The following is a 23347-nucleotide window of genomic DNA, read 5'->3' as shown; positions in this document are numbered from 1 at the left end:
GTTCATTGAAAAATATGACATATGACATACTTTATTTGGCAAAACAGTATGACAGTATGGTCAAATGAAGTCTATAGCCTTTCGAAGCATGTTTGTGTATGTGTGCGTGCTCACTTGTATCTAATTCTTATGAGATACACCTATCTACATAGAGATGTAGACTAGGTAAGGGTGACCATAACCGGAACTTAGGACTCAAGGTGGAGACAATTCCAGGTAATATGTGTGACAGTGGACACCACAGGAGTGGGTGCTTGTTCAGGAGCAGAAAAACGTTGTCTGCTGGATCCCTGGGACAGATTGGCAAGGGGACAGGTGTTGGCAATATCTGCAGAGGCCTTGCTGAGGAGGTGATGCTGGAGCTGCGTAGGAACCATGTTCTGGGGAACCAAGTGGAGAAGGGTGTTCAGGCCAGAGAAAGGGCTGTGTGCCAAGGCACCCTTTTTAATGTTTTTAAATGAAACCTGTCCATTTTAGCATTTTCATTAAACACTAGTAAACTATCCAAGTTTCATATTGTATTTATTTTATTGCACATTTAGCCATATTAAGAGCTTTAGAATTTATGTTAATATTTTCAATCTGAATAGAACTTAACTTTTAATTATCTGATCTGGTGGGATTTCGTAGCTGGACTAAAGGGACAAATGACTCTTCCTCCCTCTTTTGAGGGAGAAAGCTTAACAAGCAAAGGGAAAGCTAAATCTTTTAGTATTTTTAAAACTGCACTTGTGATGTTTTTGTTCTCAAAATTATAGTGTGTTAAATTACAGTTCAGTTTCTTAAAATGAGTTTTTTTGTTTTATTGGGGATTTGGCTTTCTGAAAGAAATTCTTTCTCAAATAATGAAAGAATTCATGATCTCTTGTCTCTTTTGGATTGCTCCCCTAAGGGTTGAATGACTGTAATCTGTTCGCTGCTGCATGAGAGGCCTGTTGGTTTTTAGGGTGAGCGTTGGGCATCTCACTTGGTGATGCTCTGCTCCAGGGAGTGGGTGCTGGGTTTTTCCCCGCATCACGCTGATGCTCTGCTAAAATGTTATGGTAAAGCATGAATTTAATTAAGTGCACTTAGAAGACTGATTTGGCAGCTTTGAAAAATTTGTTTATCTAATAAAAAGCTAATTGTGTACCCAGAATGATATTGGTAATCAGAAAACTGATTTCCAGTGATCTTAAAAATATATAGTAATATCCCCCTTTTCTGGCATTATTAGGCAATAATATCATGATATAGTGATTTTTCCAGCTAAATTACAGTATACTATTTGTTTATGTCAGAAATTGTTTTATGAGAAACTTTTCACTTTTATACTTTCTGATATCGTCTATATTTAGTGAATGTAGTTTAACCTTTTTTAGTTACTCTGGTCATTATTATGCATATTGATTTTTGTGCTGGGGTGCAATAATTCAGTTATGTTAATACTAATATACTAGGTTGGGATATTTTTCCTTCCAAAATACAACCCTAGACCACTATGCTTCTTGAATTCTAAGGGCACATATTCCATTTCTTTCCTCGCTCTGAGCTGTTTCTCTTGCTACTAGTGGTATGCCTGCCTCAATCTTCTCTCTTGCTGGTTTTTAAGTTCCTGCAGAGGAAGAAACCAGTTAGTAAAACTTGATGGAAATGACCTGTTATAAGAACAAATTTAACCCTAATTTAAGAACATTTGTTCCAGATGAATTGCTTGAGCTTGATTGCATGAAACTGATACCCATTTTGGATTATTTTACGTCTTTTGGGTGAAATTTTGCATTCTGAACTGTCTTCTGTGTTGTCATTGTTGCCTGAACACAGCTGATTGCTGGATCAAAAGAGCATTCAGAACAGGCCTGCAGATGTTTTTTCACTACCTCATCATAGCTGATGAGTTGAGAGTTGTTCACATCGGAGGACTTACACAACGCCTGGAATCCCAGAAATTGCCATTCAGCACTTAATACCACAGATGGTATAGCTAGCTACCATGGGGGACTCCAGTCTGTGTTGATCAGTTCCTCTATTTTAATGGCTTAGAGTTAACTTTCAGATTAATCTGACATGCCAAATTTTGTTCCGAAAGGTAAATGATAGGTTGGGGAAAAATGGTCACACTTCAAGAAAAGCAACATGTATTATGACATAGAACATGAAACAGTGACAAGGCAATTGCCATGGTCACAGTTCTTCAGCATCCCCTTGACTGGACAAGGTCGGCAGCCCCTCAGCTGTTGATTTTGAATCTCACTGCACAGTACGTGGAGTCAAGGGTTCTAGGCTGCTGAGAGAGTCACATTATAAGTGTGGGGTGGTGAAGTAGACTTGAAAAGTCAAAAGCATTGGCAGTTGTAGGGGCAATCACTGATACTTTTCTCCCCTAATTACATTTTTGGGTTTATAGATTCTGTCCCCTCTGGGACGAATTAATGAAGCAGTGAATGATCTCACTAAAGCTATTCAGCTTCAGCCCTCAGCACGGCTGTACAGACATCGCGGGACCCTGTACTTCATATCAGAGGTGAATTATTTTTGCCTTGAAACGTGTTCTTTGATGGTGGTAAAAATTTCAGCTTTCCTTCTACTTCAGAAAGCTACTATTTGATAGATTTGGGTTTGGGGCTGTAGATTAATAGTTCGTGCTATAAGACAATTATGAAAGCATTTTCTGTAGCTGAAATTGAACCCAGTAGAGAAATATTAAGTACTAGAAACACATTTTCTTGCTTGAACTGTCATCAGTAACTAATTCTGGGCTAGGGGAAAAAAGAAAGAGTGAGAAACAAAGAAGATAAATTTGGTTTACAGATTATACCTTAACTTTTCTTGGAAGTGTCAGCATAGAGAAGCAGGTGTGCATGTTATCAATGTGATCATTAAACTTAGGGGTACAATTTGAATTTCTTTGGGTATCACAGCCCAAGAATCATCACTTGAACTAATGTGGCTTTCCAGACTGTAGCTTCTCAATCTAGCAAGATTACCTTTTATCATGAGTGGTATTTATAATTGCCATAGCTATTTTTGTTGGTTTACAGTCATTTCAATTACAATTTTCTATTGCAAAAATAGAAAATAGATTTAAAAAAATAGAAAATAGATTTAAAAAAACCTCAGTATAACACATTTTAAGGTTGATCTATATTATAATTATTTTAGACTTCAAAATAATGAAATGTTAGTACTAAAATAATTTGTAAAGTATCTATAGCAGATTATGACTTTAATAGTATTTAAAATAATATTCTTTTGTGGTTGAGATGGTATGCTTAAATTAAACGTTTGTGAGTTTCTCTCATCAATTAAAATCAACTCTTTCAACAGTGTAAGCATGCTTCTAATATTTGTAGTCATGAAATGTTTCCTTGAAAGCCAGAAAGGGCACAGAATAAATTGAGATTTTTTTTTTTCCTCTATCAATCAAAAGTAGGACATGTCCAATGTCTAACGAATACTACTTTATTTTTTTTTTCATTCTCCTTTTTGTAGGACTATGCAACAGCCCACGAAGACTTTCAGCAGTCCTTAGAACTGAACAAAAACCAGCCCATAGCTATGCTATACAAAGGTTTAACTTTCTTTCACAGAGGACTTCTGAAGGTGAAAGTGCTGTGCAATATGTGTACCTACAGTGATACTAGTTCTCCCTCATGGTGGGAGGAATTGAGCCGGGGTTTAGTTTGACAGGTTTTAAAATGACATCTCACATGTCCAGTTGGTTTATTTTAGAAAGTAGTTTGAATCAACAAACTTATTGAGCTCCTACTGTCTGATACGTACTTGGAGGAAGGTGCAGAAGGGGAGAGGATGAAAGGTTATAAGGGAGAAATAATGCTTTACACTTGGACAGACACAGTTTACAAAGCCTTTCTCCACGTATGATTTATCACCTGGTGAATAAACCAAAGAAAGTAATATCAGCAACACGCTTTGGAAGCCATGGTGAGAGGCTCTCATTTGAACTCAGGAGTTAAGAAGGTCCAGAGAATAAGTGGACATCATCTTGAGTTGGAAAGCAGAGCAGAGTTGGGAAGAAGGACTCTGAGGCTGAGAGGAAAGTGTGAGTAATGACCTGGGAGACACACCCACGCTTGTGAGGAGATGGGGCTGGGCCCCCGGAAAGGGAGTCCTGGAAAGTTGAGAGCACTCTGCTGAGCATTTTGACTTTAGCTAGTAGGCCCGGAGGAGCTCTGAAGTCTACATTCGGGGGAAATAGAGAGTTGAGACTCAATCTGTACTAAGGAAATGGTTGCTGACGTGGCGGTGGCTGAAGAGGGTAGGGATAGGGACTGACCAGGAGATGCTGCTGCATTCAGGTCAGGAGTGGCCAGACTGCCTGGGTGTGCTCTGGGGGCTGCGGGAGGGGTCCCAGCACTGTTGCTTGAAGACTGCTGTCTGGAGGAGGAGTCAAGGGACAAAGGAGATGCTCTGTCTCAGCTGAGTGGGGCTGAAAGTCACCACCAGCTACCCGCCCCTCCTCTGGCTGGGACTCTGCCTTCTCCATGTCTGTTCCTGGATCCTGTCCTGCAGCAGCTTCGCTCTTGCCAGGGGGAGGGGCAGAAACACAGCTGAGGGTGGAGCTCTGGCCCTCATCCCAGACCTGCCACGTCCAAACTGCCCTATTGAAGACAGGCTGGCCTGAGAGCCACAGACAGTCTGCCCGGCTAGGTGAAGACACTCATTCTGACCAGGAGGCAGAGAAGTCAGAGTAGGTTGCACTTAACCTGAACTTTGGAAGGTGGGAAGAGCTTCAGTAGCATGTAGCAGAGAAGAATACATGGATGTTATCATTGAAAATAGCTCTGAGGATCTGATACACACATAAACACACTCACTTGGAGGGTGGGGAGAAGGTTTACCTTTTAAAAGGCCATGAGTTGTAAATCCTCCATGTTACAGATGGTGCCTGTCACATAGTAGGTGCTCAATAAGTATCAGTGGGGTAAATTTCAAAGGCAGAGTGTTGAATTGGAAGGTCATGCTCCGAGCTCTTGCTCTGAATCTTATTATCTGCCCTGCTGGACATGCTGCTTCAATTCTTTCAGCCTTTCTATCCACATTTATCAGGTAGAGATGATGCTACTCTGTGTCTCTTGAAGTGGAAGTGAGAATTACATAAAATAAAATGTGTGAAAGTCCTTTATAAACTGTAAACATGAATCTGGTATTATAGATTATTTTCCATGTGAGAATTTAATCTAAGTCTTATAGACTCTAAAAAAAATAACTCCCATCCATTAAAAACCAAACTTGAAGGAATTAATTTTGCAAATCTTATTTCATATACTTCATCTCCATTTTTGCAAGTGTGTAGAGGTGGTCCTAATAAGGACCCTTTCTGTTCCCCTCAGGATTCAGACAGGCAATACAGGCTTTGAGCTATTTAAAATGTGCTTTGAGCAGCTGCCAGATGATTTCTTCCAGTTTATTTTGTCTCTGCCCTCTATTCCTCTCATATTCTCTTCACCTTCAAGTCACCTTCAATTAAAAAATTCAGAATTACAATACTGTGTTCAGAATCTATCCCTTGAGTATCACATGAAGGAGAAAGAAATTTGAAATAGAAAAAAATGCCAATTATCAGTACTGAGAGGGTAAAAATATTTTTTTAAAGTAAACAAATGTAAACAATTGATTTCACTTTTAAGCCACATTTAGGAATGTAGGCAAGAAGGGCCCTTTGTGTTATTTCAAAAAGAATTTTTTCAGAAAAGACTGGTAATAGAAACACTGAATAGAAACTGAACATGGACTAAAATTCAGTTTGGTTTATTTCACATCTACCTGATGAAAACCTAGAAACAGTGCTTTCATTCTCTGAGTATTAGAAGCCCCTCAGTGAACCAGTCTCACCACATGATTTGGTCTTTCCTCCTTTTCACCACGCTCACCAACACAGCAGTGATGTGTATAATAGATGGGAACTTTCTTTTTGCATTTTGTAGATCTGCTGTCCGAGGAAGTCAGAGTGTTTACGTATTGTCTCATTCATCCCAACGGCATCCCCATGATGTATAGAAGGAGCAGAGGGTGTCCCCGTTACAGAGATTGGAAAACTGAGTGGTGAAATGCCTTAATTAAATTAATGAACCTAGTTTAGATACCTGTCTTTTTCTTGTTAACTGTAGAGGCAAAGTATTAAATGGACCAACGAATCTGAGCTATCTTTGTATCCTAAGGGTGGTTTCTCCAGGTTAATAGTCCTGAAATTAAGTGGACGGTTGCTTATTTAATTTATGATATAATAACATTAGAAATATATTAGGGTATATTACATGACAAATTTCATGGTTGTCCAATTCAGTAGATATATCAGACATTTTGGATATTCCTAGGTAATAAAAACAGCAGAAACTTTTCTGTTGAATTCTACTCATTTTGTAAGGATGTTTCAAAAATGGTATATTCTGAACACACATTTTTATAAGTCTTTACTTTGAGGGTTACCTGTTATGGTTCTGTTCAGTTATGCTGAACAGTCCCAGGGTGTGATGGCCGCCTCCCAGCTAGTAAGGAAGATGGCGACTTAAATGGTGATGATTGTATTTGCTCTGCAGACGACTTCAGAGCCAGTTCACGTGCTTAGAGATAGTTCAACAAACGTAGTTTCTTTGTTCCCAATGGCTTCAAATCTTGATTCTGCTATGTCCCCTCTTTGGCAGAATGAGGTAGAGAGCTGTGCAGTGATTAGACAGGAACCCCGAAACCAAAGACTCTTAAAAGCTGAAGAGAAATCAGACTTTGAAGAACTGTGGCGTCCAAGCATGCTGTAAGTGCAGTGGGCAGCAGATGTCCCCTGGGCATCTCCAGTAGACGTCCACAAATGCTCCAGACTTCACACATCCCAGTGGACTCACACCCTCCCCCGCCCCACGGCTGTCTGTCTTCCTATACTTCCTCACGATGGTTAAGCCCTGCCTTCCACCCAGGCTCCCAGCCTAAGCTCTTCCTGCCCGCTCCTCTCCCTCATCCCCAGATAGCCACCACATTCTGTCTTAGTGTGCCTTTTAAAAAAATCTCTCCTGAATTCGACCCTTCTTTTCTCTCCTCAGAGACACTGTCTCAGTCTGAGCTTTCATTATCTCTTGCCTGGACCACTACAGCCGCCTCTTACCTGGGTTCCATCCTCCCACTTATCCAGCGTGTCTTTTCTGTTTTTGCCAGCAATTCTCATCTCTCTGAAGAGTAAACTTTGTGAGGTGTCCCCCCTCCTCACAGCCCTCAGTCCTTGTTGCTTCAGGGCAACACCCAGGCTGCGGAGCATGGCAGAGGCCCTCCCTTCTGGCCTCCGCTTTCCCTTTCCCCCACTCCTACCCGTGCACCCTGCACCCCTGCCCCTCTGACTTTCCCTGCGTCAGCGAGTGCTCTGTGCCCCTCTGTGGTACCACCTCCCCTGTCCAAGATGCCGTCTTTCTTTACCAAACTCCTCGTGCTTTAAGACCCAGCTCAGTTGTCACCTCCTCCCTGTAGCCTTTTCTGCTCTCCCAGGCTCAGTCAGTTGTTTCTTTCTCTTTTTTTCCCAGAGACTTTTACTCATATCTCTGTTGTAGCTCTTAGTTTGTATTCTAGTAACCTGGTAACATATTTGGCTTTCTAATGATACTGCAAGTTCTTAGAGAACAGACATAATGACCTGCCCATCTTCATGTCCCCTTACCTCCTGCTGTCCCTGGCACATAGTAGGCGCTCAATAATGTTTGTTGAATTAAAAATGCAGTTGTAAAAATCCTGAAAGATCAAGACTATGTCACAGCAGGTAGCCTAATTAACAGTGGTCTTTAACATTTCTTCAATGTTAAAAAATTACCCTTTTTCATCTGTCTCCCAAACAGTAGCTATTCAGTGAGATTCCTTAATGAGGAGGTTTTGTCCTCAGTATTGCCTTTGAAGAGTTTCAAAGCCAGCCTCTTGCCCTGCTGGCCTCCCCTGAGAAAATCAAGAAGCAGGGGATGAATGGCTTTCTGAAAAGACTCAATATTGTATAACTTTTGCGAAACTATTTTGTGTGCCTACCAGGGCATTAAATATTTATTGAGTGCCTACCATGTACAAGGCATTTGATATCTCTAATGATTTTCTGCTATGAATTATCTAATCGGGTTGAAATGATCTATCCCAGAGGTTTTAAAGTTTTTTTCTCCATTAAAGCTCTTAGAGATTGTGATATTTTACAGCCATTAAGTAAGATATGTCTTCTCCTTGGGAAATATGTGAAATATCTGTGTAATTTTTTATTATAATAAATAACATCATAATGAAAAGAACATTGAATACCCAGTGTAAGCCTAGGATGTTTATTTTGAAACAGGGGCATGTTTTATCACCAGTTTCCACAGAGAGTCCCTTTGCAGCCAGGGCTCCCCCCAAGAGCATAGTATGTGCAGTTCTGGAAACTTAGTGCCTCCTGGAGCTGTGCTGGCAGGAGCCATCCCCCCCCTCCCCCCGAACTTGAAGATTTCTCTTTTATTTTTATGCTTTCTTTTCCCTGTAGATCATGGGAATCCTTCAATAGCTATCCTGGGAACCTTTTTTCTTGTTTTATCAATAATTTCATGTTGGGCTTGCTTTTTTGTCTCTCTTGTTGGTTTAATTTCAAATGCTGCCAGTTGTGATCATTTTAGATTATTTCATGTAGCTGTTAGGCTTACTTTTGTTCCATAGAGTTTTTATTAAGTAATGATATTAAAATCAGGGTGTTATTGGTAGTCAAAGTCCTAATGAAAAACAGAAGCTGTTTTCCCATTTTGAAAGGAGAAACTTAAGGCTCTGTTGTTGTTCATAGTAGTGTATTTGTTTACTATTGAAATTAAATCCTCCTGACTCATAGTTTATTGTGGTTTCTACATCTCTTTAAGTCCTCCTATTCTGAAAAAATCACTCAGAGACCATGTATTTTATATATACTGTATTAGTCCTTTAGTAATTTGAGAGAAACTCAATTTTAACAGTTAAGCAAATGAAGTAATTTTCTGTGTTCTTTTTATAGGAAGCTATTGAATCCTTCAAAGAAGCTCTGAAGCAGAAAGTTGATTTTATTGATGCATATAAAAGCCTGGGACAGGCCTACAGGTGAGTAAAGCACTAATAGTCAAGGTAGGAGGGTGGGTGTATAGTGGGTAGCCTCTTGTAATAGGGATCTGTTTTTAAAAGTGTGTTTCTTAACCAAGAGAGATGGTTGTTCTAAATCACATAGGTGCTCACATACTTGTTGAGATCTTCTCTGGGCATAGAAAAAACCATGGGTAAGAGGATACCATAATGCATGTTACTGTGCCTTAAAATAACCTTGGTCTGTATATATTGGCCTAGAAAACATTAGTCCTTCAAACGTAGTTGCTTTGAATAATGGCATTCTGAGGTGTTGAGTTACAGATGATACTGCCTTTTTTAGGCAGTAACTAAGGTTAACACCCACATCACTAGAATCTGTTTAAAGATCCTAGAATTGCGGGATGGAAATGTTGCAAGTATGTTGCATCAGGAACAAGCAGCAATGCTTGGCTTCCTTACTACATGCATTACTCTGACCATCAAAGCTATTCTGACTTTTGGTTTAAAAATTTTCTTTAGCATTCTGACCTGTATATAGGTACTATAAATGTTAGGAAAGAGAAAGATAGTGACAGAAATCTGTGAAAGTGTTAGGTGCCTTACTCAAAAAGGATTTAATTCAAGAGCTTATTTATCTGATTCCATAGTTAGAAAAACTCTCTTATACTGACTTGGAGAAAGTATGTTTGGATTCATTCTAGGTTTAAGGGATGGTATTTATCTGTCCTGTCCCATGGAATTGTTGGAAATATAAGTTGAAAACAGATCTGGAAACACCTAGCAAATAGTAAAGTGCTGTATAAATGTAAGTGGGTGTTATATATATATATATTATGTATTTATTGTTTATATAAAATTGACCTGGGATATTTTAAAGCTTCTATTATTTATAAAATTTTTAATATACAAAATAAGGCAAGGCTGGTCAGTAATAACAATTTTCACTCTGAAATGACCACAATTCTAAAATATACTTCTTATTTCAAAATTTAAATTAGATAATGATTTATTAGATTTTAACTGAAGTAACTTAAACAACAGGAAAAATAAATTTTAAACCTATGAATTGGGTAAAATAAAAAAGCAAACACCCACATTAAAGTATCTTATTTATAGATTGGATCATAATTCTGAGGGTAACTTAATTCTGTATGTTGTGTGCCTGTATTGTGTTCATCACTGTTGTTAAATACCTAGGGAACTGGGCAATTTTGAAGCAGCCACTGAGAGCTTTCAGAAGGCTCTGTTGCTCAACCAAAATCATGTGCAGACCCTCCAGCTCCGCGGAATGATGCTTTATCACCATGGCAGCTTACATGAAGCCCTTAAGAACTTCAAGGTGAGCATCCATAAGAGAGAAGCACTGAAACTGCAATTTGTATTCTTCTTCTACAAAGTTTCATGGAATGAATGGAGTCGGTGGGGTAGGCAAGAATAGTGCTTAGACTTCAACAAAAGGAAAGAGGAAAGAACCATTGCCTTGACCAACAGACTGATTTACAGAGTATGTATTTGGTCTGATTTAACCTGGAGGGAAAACTTTCCTAATTCCAGTTTATAAGTCCAGATTAAACAGTAAAGCACTTTAAAGGTTCCTAAACTGTATGGATTCTAATACAGTCTTTTCTCCTTCAATGCCTCAGCGATGTCTGCAGCTGGAGCCATATAATGAGGTGTGCCAGTACATGAAAGGACTCAGCCATGTGGCAATGGGACAGTTTTATGAAGGGATAAAAGCGCAAACTAAAGTTATGCTAAATGACCCTCTCCCAGGCCAAAAGGCCAGCCCAGAGTACCTTAAAGTGAAGTATCTCCGAGGTAAGTCCAACAGCTGCAGAGTCATTGACTCTATGAGTGCTTAGAGCTGCAGGAATCATACTGCTTGTCTCTGATGTTACCTATTAGGCAGTTGAGTCTCAGGGAAGCTGGGTGACTTGCCCCCAGCCACCCTCTGGTTAGTTGTGGTATCTGGACTAGAGAGAGCCCATATCTCCTAAAGGCCAGTCTTGGTTGTTCTTTTTTTTTTTTGCCTCTTCCTCACATTTTTTCTTTCTAAAATTAAAAAATTTTACTTATGCCAAAACAATGTATTTTGAACTAAATATGACAGTCATCTGGGTATCCTTGTCTTGTCACATCTCAACCAAAAATATAGGAATGACAAGCAAGTAATCTTTTTTAAAGTTTTCACTGTTAAATAAGAACTTAGTATCTTTGATCTGTCATTCTTTCATATCAGAATTCTCACATATTTTGGAGAATTTAAATTGAGATGAAAAAGAAAGCAAATCTTTGAGTCTTACCCTTTTTCTGCTATACATAGACATTTTTATTTTTCATATAAAGCCCAGACATTTACTTTTATTTCTTCTCTTTCCTTTTTCATTAGCCCTCTATTATAGTACTGTCCAAGTGAAAAAATTGCAAGCCATGTACGTAATTTTAAATTTCTAGTAGCCATGTTAAAAAAGTAAAAACAAACAGGTGGAATTCATTTTAATAATATATTGTCTTATTTAACTCAATACCTCTACAATATAAGTTCAGCATATTATTATTATTATGAAAACACTATTTATTGGCTGTTTTACATTTCTTTGTACTAATCTTTGAATACGGTATATATTACACTTATAGTTCATCTCAATTTGGATGCTAAATTTTCATTAGAAATACTTGGTCTGAATTTAGATTTAATAAAATTTAAAATTAGAAAAGTAGACTGATATATGCAAGTTATTCCAAACATACTGCATTTTCTAATAATTGAATAAAGCATCAGTTTTAAGTTTAAGTTTCTAATTAAGTAAAATTTAAAGTTCAATTTCTCAGCCACATCTCAAGTTCTCAGTAGCCAGCTGCTAGGGACTACCTTTTGGACAGCACAGCTCTTTACTCTAAGTTATAATTCCCTCTTTTTTCCTGGTTTAGGAGAACTTGGACTTGTGAGCTATAGACTGAAGATGGAGGCACTCCATTTCCTGGTTCTTTCTACACTGCTTCCCTAGAGATAAGCAGCAGTTGGTCAGTCAGTTGATGAAATTGCATACATAGTCAGTACATCTATCCGTTGACAAGCAACCAGGCTTTGTCTAACACTGAACTTGCATTCCTAGGCTCTGGAATTGAATAGTGAGATCTTTCGTATTGCTTATGGAAAGGTGGTTAAAATATAGGCAAAGTGGACCCAGATGGACTGGTTTGTATTTGCCCCTGGTAATAACTTAAGTCAGCAGAAGGCTACCTCCATTATCATATAATAGTGACTTACTACAATTTGGAGTTTCCACTTAGAATTCTTGTAATTAAATAACAGTTTGTTATGAAGTATTTGTACTTCGTACAGATTGGGTATAAAAAATTATAGGTAGCCATAAAAACTGTTTCAGCATATTTGGGTGTGTCACATATCATTTCCTATCTGCAGAGTATTCTCGATATCTTCATGCACATCTTGATACTCCCCTAACGGAATATAACATTGACGTGGATCTGCCTGGAAGCTTTAAAGACCACTGGGCTAAGAATCTGCCTTTCCTCATAGAAGACTATGAAGAGCAGCCAGGGCTGCAACCCCACATAAAGTGAGTTATTTAAATGAAGACTTTTTTTTCTTTTTTAACACCAAGCTGTTAAGTTCATCATAACATCTCTTGCCCGATAATAGCTTTCTATCTATGTTTCTGATGAATTTATTTTTGAATTTGATATGTCTGGAAATAATTTCTTTCAGTTTACCTTTGGATATATGATTTCCTTTTTAAAAAAATTTTTAATTTTTAATTGGAAGATAATTGCTTTATAATGTTGTATTGATTTCTGCTATACAACAACGTGAATCAGCTGATATATACATATATCCCCTCCCTTTTGAGCCTGCCTCCCACCCCCTATCCCACCCTTCTAGGTCATCACAGAGCACCAAGATGAACTCCTGGTGCTATAATGGCAACTTCCCACTAGCTGTCTGTTTTACACATTATAATGTGTATGTGTCAGTGCCACTCTCAATTCATCCCACTCTCTTCTCCCCACCCCACTGCGTCCATAAGTCCTTTCTTTACCCTGTGTCTCTCTTCCTGCCCTGCAAATATGATTTCTTTTAGCCCAACATTCCATGGTAATTTAGGGTACTTTCAGACTTCAAATGTACTTACAATTCTTGGTAGCCTTTGATATGCAGTATTTTTTTTTACCATATTACTTTAAAACAAATTTCTTAATATATTAAAAATTTGGAATTAGAGTGCTGACCAACACTGCTGCAGTATGGCAGAATAGATCGGCTAAAAGGCTATCTCATTATAGAGCAATTAAAATAGAAATTAATTCCTGGGAGTCTAGCTGCTTTAAAAATTAGGAAAAATCTATAAAGATCAGCCCCCTCAATGCCTAAAAAAAAAGAAAGAGAAGATATTCAGACCAGAGTGATGGGTGGTAAACACATATTAAAGGAAAAAGATATCCTACCCAGTGGAGTGCCCTGAAGCATGAGCAGGATGGGTTTGCTGACCTTCCAGGGGCTAAAGTGATCCAATATTGGAGGCATTCCCAGGATCTCAGTGGAAGCAGATACAAATCCTTCCTGGGAAGAAATTGGTGCTAATATGTGCCCTTGAGTATTCCCACAGCTTAAGATCATTAGTATGAGAATCAAAACCAAGATGACCAAAGCTATTTGTGAGAATCAACAGAAACAACAAACAATAGACTTTAACCCTTATGGACTTCACATACTGAAATTGTTGAATACAGACTCTACAATAACTCCAGATGAAGTGCTTGAAGAAATTATGGAGAAATCATAAACATGAGCAAGAAACATGAGATTATAAAAGACCAGATTAAAAAGATAGTTAGATGCTCTAGGAATAGAAAATATAGTCATTGAAATGTAGAATTCAGTATACAGACTAAAAATCAGATTAGCTATAGCTGAGAAGAAATTGCAGAATTGGAAGATGGGGCATTAGGAAGTATCCAGAGTGGGGCACAGAGAGTCGAGGAGTTAGAAAACTTGAAAGAGAGAAGATGTGTAAAATGTAAGAAGGGCTAACATGTATCTAATTGAAACTTAAGAAGGAGAAAATAGCGGAGCGGCAATGTTTGAAGAAATAATAGCCAAGAATTTTTCAGGACAAAGGATGCTTATTAGTAATTCTATAGTTTTTTTAAAATGTGGGGTAAATACAAAGAAATCCATTCAGATACACCATAAGTAACTGGAGAAAGAGAAAAACCTTAAAAATAGGAAAGTCATATCACCTAGGGTCAATTATTAGACTAACTGTAAACCTTTCAACACTAACAGTTTACACAAATTAAAAAGTAAAAGTCAAACAACCCATTCCAGTTTTAAAAAGTGCAAAAGACATGAACAGGTAGGAGGGAGTCAAGATGGTGGAATAGAAGGACAGGAAATTTGTTGCTCCTGACAAGTGCGTCAAGAATACATCTACAAACAGAACAGTTCTCATAGAGCACCTGCTGAACGTTAGTGGAAGACTTTGGACACCTAAAAGAACAGGAAAAATGCCTTTACAACCAAGTAGGATGAAAGAACAACAACAACAACAAAAAAGAGGAATCAAAAAAAGGACTGGCAACCCTGGTGGGAAGCTGAAGGTGAGGGGAAGTCCCCACACTCAGACAAATTCCCTCATGGTGGGGAAATCAGCTGGGAACAGAAAGAGACCTTTAGGGGATCAAAGGAGAACACAACAGATGGTCTGTCAAAGGTACAACAAAGTGAGAACTGCGTGCATGGTCTATGCTGCAGCTCTGCACATCCCAGCCTGAGTTGTGAGTCACACATGCTGAAAAGTGGGGTTTGGAATGCAGACCCAGGGAGGGGACAGCTGTTGTCTTTGAAAAGACAGCCTGTAGGGAAAGGAATAACGGGCTCCAAAACTGCGAAAGTTAGTGGAAAATGTCCAAGACACCATAGAAGTAAGGCTTCATTGTTGAGTGGCATGCAAGGGGCAGGGCTGCCATTACAACCCCCTTCTGTACCTGCTGGCTTATGCCTCCGTGGGCACTGGACGGGGCAGCCATCTGAGCAGGCTTGCCTTCCCCTTAAGCCAAGGCCTCCTCTGCCCAGGTAGGCTCTGGGGTCCGAAGCAATGCCCTTGTCAAAGCCTCCTTGGGTGCTCCTGCCTGAAACAAAAATCCACCAATGCTGGCAGAGGCTGAGTCTAAAGCATGGAGTTAAAAAGAGAGCAGATCTGGGGAAAGGAATACTGTTACCTGAGCAGATACAACAGGGGACAGAAGTGAGGGGCTCCATTGCTGGGAATGGCCCTAGAGGAAGCATGGTCTGCCTAGGAAACGAGGCATCATTGTTGAGAGGCATGGAAGAAGTGGGCCTGCTACATCCCCCCACATGCCATCCCCTGCCTCCACCAGCACTGGGAGAGACTCCCACCAGAGTGACTGCACCCTAGTCTGTTGCAACTGCCTTCTGGTCCCTACCACTGCAGGCAACTCATGCAAACCCTAGTTGTGGATGCTGTACTCCTCACCAGCCTGAGGGAGTAAGTGTGTCCCAATCAGCCACTGTTTTCATTCCTTCTCACCTAGACGGGAAACAGATCTGAGAGGGTAGCGCAGGTTCAGAGTTGGGGCCAAAACCAAAACTGAGCCCCAGGGGCGGGGCAACTAAGGAAAAGGAACAGAAATCTCTCTGTGCAGATGCCCAAGCCACAATTTAAATTCCTGAGATCAGCTTGGTAAATCCTGTGTCTGTGGAGCACCTGAGTAGACAACAACTATTCCCACAAATGAGATCAGTCAGCAGTGGACTGTGGGGGTAGGTACATGTGGGAGTAAGGCCAGGTCAGAGTCTGAGCTAGCCCCACAATGCCCAGAGACCTAGCTAGAGGTATTGGAGGGCCTCCTGGGGAGGCAGGGACTGGGTCTGGCCCACTATGAGAGTAAGGATACTGACAGAGGAGGCCCCAGGAAAATATTCTTATTACTATTATTCTTTTTTTGTTCGTTTCATTTTGTTCAGTTGGTGGTGGTAGTGTTTTATTTTTATTTACCAATTTCTCTAATATATACTTTTATTTTCCATTTTTACTTTTTTGATATTTTGTGTTCTTTTTCTTTTTGTTTTTTGGTTCTTTGTTTATTCCTTTATTTTTTTCTCATTCTTTTTGATTGTTTTTATAGGTTTCTTTTATGTTATCTTCACTTTTTTGTGTATTTCCTTTCTATATTTGTTTTCTTTTTCTGTTTTTATTAGTTTAGCCCTTATTGATTGTTCTCATTTTTAATTCTTTGTTCTCTTTTTTTTTTCCTTTTATTCTTTTCTGTCTGCTTCTTTGTTTCTGTTTGGTTTTGTTGTTATCATTTGTCTTGGATTTGGTGTGTCTGTTTAATTGTTTTCTTCTGTTTTTTTCTTCTGTATATGTGTTGTGTTGTTGGTACTGTGTGTTTGGTTTGGTTTTTGCTATTTGTCTTGGGTTTTATTTGTTTTCTTCTTTTTTGTTTCTATTTTCTCTGGCTGCAATGCATGGCTTGCAGGCTCTTGGTCCACTGGTCAGGGTTCAAGCTTGGGCCTCCAGAGTTGAGAGTGCTGAGTCCTGACGCTGGACTACCAGAGAATTCCTGACCCCAGGGAATAGTAATTGGCATGTGCTCTCCAAGAGGTATCCATCTCAATGCCAAGACTTGTCTTCACCCAACTGCCTTCAGGCTCCAATGCTGGACATGCCAAACAACTGGCAAGACAGGAACACAGCCCCACCTATCAGCAGACAGGCTGCCTAAGTTGTACTGAGCTCACAGACACCCCCAAAACACACCATCTGACATGGCCCTGCCCATCAGGGGGAAAAAACTCAGCTCTACCCACCAGAGCACAGGCTTCAGTCCTTCCCACTAGCAGGCCGGCACAAGCCCCTGGACCAGCCTCACTCATCAGGGGGCAGACAGCAGAAGCAAAAGGAACAACCACCCTGCACAGTAGGTTAGACAAAATAAAATGGCAGAGAAATATGTTGCAGACAAAGGAGCAAGGTAAAATCCCAACAGACCAAATAAATAGGAAGAGGAAATAGACAACTTACCTGGAAAAGAATTCAGTGTAATGATAGTAAAGATGATTCAAGATCTTGGAAACAGAGTGGATGCACTAACTGATAAGATACAAGAAATGTTTAACAAAGATTTATGAGAAATAAAGAATAGTCAGTGATGAACAACACAATAACTGAAATGAAAAATACAGTAGAAGGAAACAATAGCAGTCTACCTGAGGCAGAAGAATGGATAAGTAAGCTGGAAGAGAGAGTGGTAGAAATAACTGCCAGGGAGCAGAATAAAGAAAAAAGAAAGAAAAGAAATAAAAACAGGCTCAGCGACCTCTGGGACAACTTAAACACACTAACATTTGAGTTATAGGGGTCCCAGAAGAAGAGAAAGGGAAAGGGCCTGAGAAAATATTTGAAGAGACTGTGGACAAAAACTTCCCTAACATGGGAAAGGAAATAGTCACCCAAGTCCAGGAAGTACAGAGAGTGTCATATAGCATAAACCCTAGGAGAAGCACACCAAGACACATGTTAATCAATCTAACAAAAATTAAATACAAAGAAAAAAATATTAAAAACCGGAAGAGAAAAGCAAAAAATAACATACAAGGGAATCCCCATAAGGTTATCAGCTGATATTTTAGCAGAAACTCTGCAGGCCAGACAGGAGTGGCAGAACATATTTAAAGTAATGAAAAAATAAAATATGCAATCAAGATTACTGTTCCTAGTAAGGATCTCATTCAGATTTGACAGAGAAATCAAATCTTTACAGATAAGCCAAAGCTAAGAGAATTCAGCTCCACCAGACCAACTTTACAACAAATAAATGCTAAAGGAACTTTTCTAGGTTGGAAACACAAGAATAGAAAACCTACGAAAACAAACCCAAAGCATTAAGAACATGTTAAAAGGAACATATGTATCAATGAATACCTTAAATGAGAATGGATTAAATGCTCCAACCAAAAGACACAGACTGGCTGAAGGGATACAAAAACAAGACCTGCATGTATGCACTCTACAAGAGACTCACTTCAGACCTAGGGCACATACAGACTGAAAGTGAGGGGATGGAAAAAGATATTCAATGAAAATAGAAATCAAAAGAAAACTAGAGTAGCAATACTCATGTCAGACAAAATAGTCTTTAAAATAAAGACTACTGCAAGAGACAAAGAAGCACACTGTGTAATGATCAAGGGATCAATCCAAGAAGAAGATGTAACAATTGGAAATATTTTTGCACCCAACATAGGAGCACCTCAATATATAAGGCAAACACTAACAGCTGTAAAAGGGGAAGTCTACAGACAGGGACATGATAATAGTGGGGCACTTTAGTACTCCACTTATACCAATGGAAAGATCATCCAGATAGAAAATTAATAAGGAAACACAAGCATTAAATGACACATTAGACCAGATAGACTTAATTGATATTTATAGGATATTCCCTCTGAAAGCAGCATACGCTGTCTACTCAAGTGCACATGAAACATTCCACAGAATAGATAACATCTTGAGTGACAGTTCAGGCCTCAGTAAATTTAAGAAAATTGACATCATATCAAGCATCTTTTCCAACCATGACACTATGAGATTAGAAATTAATTATAGGAAAAAACTGTAAAAGACACAAACACATGGAAGCTAAACAATAGCTTCCTACTAAATAACCAAGAGATCACTGAGACATCAAAGAGGAAATAAAAAAATACCTAGAAACAAATGACAATGAAAACACAACTGCCCAAAATGTATGGGATGTGGCAAAAGCAGTTCTAAGGGGGAAGTTTATAGCAATACAGTTCTACCTCATGAAAGAAAAATCTCAAATAAACTACCTGACCTTACATCTAAAACAACTAGAGAAACAAGAAGTAAAACCCAATGATAGTAGAAGGAAAGAAATCATAAAAATCAGAGCAGAAATAAATGAAATAGAAATGAAAAAAAAATAGCAAAGATCAGTAAAACTAAGAGCTGGTTCTTTGAGAAGAAAAACAAAATTGTTAAACTTTTAGCCAGATTCATCAAGAAAAGGAGAGGACTCAAATCAATAAAATTAGAAATGAAAGAGGAGAACTTAAAACTGACATCACAGAAATACAAAGGATCAAAGGGACTACTATAGGCAACTGTATGCCAATAAAATGGACAGCCTGGGAGAAATGGACAAATTCTTAGAAACATACAACCTTCTAAGACTGAGCCAGGAAGAAATCAGAAAATTATGAACAGGCCAATCACAAGTAATGAAATTAAAACTGTGATTAAAAGCCTTCCAACAAACAAAATCCAGGATCACATGGTTTTACTGGCAAATTCTATCAAACATTAAGAGAAGAGCTAAAACCTATCCTTACTCTTCAAAAGAATTGCATAGTCATTCTACAAGGCCACTATCACCCTAATACCAAAACCAAACAAAGATGTCACACACAAAAAGAATGTTACATGTCAGTATCACTGATGAACATAGATGCAAAAATCCTCAACAAAATACCAGCAAGCCAAATCCAGCGACACATTAAAATGATCATATACCATGATCAAGTGGGATTTATCCTAGGGATGTAAATCAATGTGAGACACCAAACTGAAGAATAAAAGCCATATGATTATCTCAGTAGATGCAGAAAAAGCTTTTGACAAAATTCAGTAGTCATTTATGATTAAAAAAAAAAACTCTCTAGAAAGTGGGTATAGAAGGAACCTACCTCAACATAATAAAAGCCATATATGACAAACCCAGAGCAAGCATTATTCTCAATGGTGAAAAGCTGAAAGCATTTCCTCTAAGATCAGGAACAAGACAAGGGTGTCCACTCTTGCCTCAATTTTTCAACATAGTTTTGAAAGCCCTAGCCATGACAATGAGAGAAGAAAAATAAAAGAAGTCCAAATTGAAAAAGAAGTAAAACTGTCACTGTTTGAGATGACATGATAGTATCCATAGAAAAACCTAAAGAAGCTGCCGGAAAACTACCAGAGCTCATCAGTGAATCTAGAAAAATGAGAGGGGACAAAATTAATACACAAAAATCTCTTGAATTTCCTGTACATTAGCAATGAGAGATCAGAAATTAAGGAAACAATCCCATTTACCATTACAACGAAGAGAATAAAATACCTAGGAATAAATCTACCTAAGGAGGCAAAAGATCTATATGTAGAAAGTTATAAGATATTGATGGAAGAAATCAAAGATGATACCGAGAGATATACTATGTTCTTAGATTGGAAGAATCAGTATTGTGAAAATGACTGTACCACTCAAAGCAATCTACAGATTCAAAGCAATCTCTATCACATTACCAACGCCATCTTTCACAGAACCAGGAAAAAATTTGCAATTTGTGTGGAAACACAAAAGATTCCAAATAGCCAAAGCAATCTTGAGAAAGAAGAATGGAGCTGGAGGAATCAACCTTCCTGACTTCAGACTATACCACAGTAATCAAGACAGTATGGTACTGGCCCAAAAACAGAAATATAGATTCAGTGGAACAGAACTGAAGGCCCAGAGATAAACCCATGCATTATGGGCACCTTGTCTTTGACAAAAGGAGGCAAGGATATACAATGGAGAAAAGACAGACTGTTCAATAAGTCATACTGGGAAAACTGGACAGCTACATGTAAAAGAACGAAATTAGAACATTCCCTAACATCATATACAAAAATAAACTCAAGATGGATTGAAGACCTGAATGGAAGTCCAGACACTTTTAGAGGAAAGCATAAGCAGAAAAACTCCTTGACATAAGTTGCAGCAAGATCTTTTTTGATCCACCTCCTATAGTAATAAGAATAAAAACAAAAATAAGCAAGTGGGACCTAATTAAACTTAGAAACGTCTGCACAGCAAAGAAAACCATCAACAAGATGAAAAGACAACCCTCAGAATGGGAGAAAATATTTGCAAGTGAAGCAACTGACAAGAGATTAATATCCAAAATATACAGACAGTTCATGCAGCTAAATATCAAAACAACAAATCCCAATTAAAAAAAGTGGGTGGAAGACCTAAATAGACATTTCTCCAAAGAAGACATACCGACGGCCCCCAAATACATGTAAAGATATTCAGCATCACTTATTATTAGAGAAATGCAAATCAAAATTATAATGAGATACCACCTCACACTGGTCAGAATGGCCATCATCAAAAAATCTACAAACAACAAATGCTAGAGAGGGCATGCACTGTTGGTGGGAATATAAATTAATATAGCCACTACAGAGAACAGTATGGAGATTCCTCAGAAAATTGAAAATAGAACTGCCATATGAACCAGCAATCACATTATTGTGTATATAGCCAGAGAAAACCATAATTTAAAAAGACACATGCACTCTGGTGTTCACTGTAGCACTAAATGTGCATCAAGAGAGGAATGGATGAAGATGTACATACATACAGTGGAATGTTACTCAGCCATAAAAGGAATGAAACTGATTCATTTGTAGAGACTCATACAGAGTGAAGTCAGAAAGAGAAAAACAAGTATCACATATTAACACAAGTTTGTGGAATCTAGAAGAATGTATAGATGGTCTTATTTGCAAAGCAGAAGTAGATACACAGACGTTGAGTGTGGATACTGAGGGGAAAGGAGGATGGGATGAATTGGGAGATTGGGATTGACACATATGTGCTATTGATACTATGTATAAAATAGATAACTAATGAGAACCTACTGTATACCACAGGAAACTCTACTTAATTAATGCTCTGTGGTGACCTAAATGGGAAGGAAATCCAAAAAAGAGAGGATATATGTGTACATATAGCTGATTCACTTTGCTGTACAGCAGAAACTAACACAACATTGTAAAACAACTAATAAATCCAATAAAATTAAAAACTAAAAAAAAAGAGACATGAATAGGTATAATCTTACCAAGGGGAAAACATGAATGGCAAACATAAGACCACATGAGATGTTTCACCCACTTAGGTAACCAAATATTGCAAAGCTTGATGATAGTAATATTGACCAGAAGCAGGATCAAGGGGAAATTTTATATACTTGGCTATAGATTACTCCATTCACTTTGGCCAGCAGCACTTTTCATTATCATGTAAAATTGAATATTTGCATATCCTACAATCTTTCTATTCTGCTCCTGTGTATATTCAGAATAGAACCATATGCTTGTGCACATAACTACTTGGAGGCCTGTTGATAGCAGTATTTGTTCACAATTGGAAACAAAATCATCCCAAATGTTTATGAGCAGAAAATTGGGTACATGTGATACTGTTACACAGTGTGGTATTCTACAGCAGTATAAACAAATGACCCAAGTAAGAGTGTGGACTAATTTTGCAATATAATGTTGAGTAAGAACAGCAAGTTGGTACATTGCTATGTCACATCATTTTTTCCATAAAGCTCATAAGCAAAACTATAGAATAAAGACATAAAAATGTAACGTATTTTTTTAAAAGGAAAAGGTAAGGAAATTGTGAACAGAAAATTCAAGGTGAGTAACCTTTTGCCGGGGGGCAGGAGAATAGGATAGTAAAGTGACATACACATATAGGTGGAGCTACATAATTATTTTGGTTCTTCAGTTGAGTAATAAGGTTGTATGCTTTTGTAAGTTTCAATAATCAAGATAATAAAAACAAAATAGATTGCTCAAAGGGCTATATGTTCTCCAGCACCCCCTTTTAGAGAAATACATGATGCAGGAAAGCAGGGAGTGTGAAAGCCAATCACCAGGCTGACCCCAGGCTGGTGTCTGGAAACGGGGATTTCAGAATCTCCTCCCACCCTAGGTGCCCAGAGCTAAGAGTGGCTCCCCAGTGCCTGCACCCTGTGTATGAACAGTGTGGTTCACACTGAACATCTGCTCTCCTCTGGGGACTTGGGGTACCTGCCGGACAGGTGTGTTCACAAGATCAGTGCCTGGTACAAAGTGTCTCTTGAGCATTTCACTCAGGAAATTAGTGTCACCTGTCTCCCCAGGGTCCTGAAAGCGTGCCTGGTTTCCTCTAGACTTCATTCCCCCTACTCCCTCTCCGTGCCTTTTCCCTCTGACAGTTGTACTGTGTTCTCACAGTGCCCAGGAGTCCTAGTGAATTACTGAACCCAGAGGGTCTTGGAGACCCCAACACAGCCTGTAACTTAGAATTGCAGGCTTTGTTAGAAAACTTTTAGCAGGTTGACAGTTAAACAATAGTAGTCACATACACACTCAAGTACACTTGGCGTAATATAACTTGGAGCCCAAGTAGGGGATGGGCTTACTGTCGGGGTTGA

General features: G+C 38.7%; 1 protein-coding gene across 12 annotated transcripts in view; it reads left to right on the top strand.

The window, feature by feature from the left end:
- Window positions 1–23347, top strand: part of TTC13 (tetratricopeptide repeat domain 13) — a 97330-nt gene that overhangs the window by 55246 nt on the left and 18737 nt on the right. For 8 of the 12 annotated variants that reach the window (XM_081574405.1, XM_081574404.1, XM_081574398.1 and 5 more), the window contains 6 exons: window positions 2387–2503; window positions 3472–3582; window positions 8969–9051; window positions 10231–10372; window positions 10677–10851; window positions 12461–12617. In XM_081574405.1, coding sequence (XP_081430531.1) covers window positions 2387–2503; window positions 3472–3582; window positions 8969–9051; window positions 10231–10372; window positions 10677–10851; window positions 12461–12617 — 785 coding nt within the window. The remainder of the gene's footprint in view (window positions 1–2386; window positions 2504–3471; window positions 3583–8968; window positions 9052–10230; window positions 10373–10676; window positions 10852–12460; window positions 12618–23347) is intronic. The other 4 variants (XM_081574403.1, XM_081574402.1, XM_081574401.1 and 1 more) reach the window with 1 other exon arrangement.

This window comes from Giraffa tippelskirchi, chromosome 2 (genome assembly GCF_054371585.1).
Source record: "Giraffa tippelskirchi isolate mGirTip1 chromosome 2, T2T-mGirTip1v1.2.pri, whole genome shotgun sequence".
Classification (NCBI taxonomy): Eukaryota; Metazoa; Chordata; class Mammalia; order Artiodactyla; family Giraffidae; genus Giraffa; species Giraffa tippelskirchi.
The sequence above is the reverse complement of the archived record's forward strand: the minus strand, read 5'-3'. Positions and strand labels throughout refer to the sequence as shown.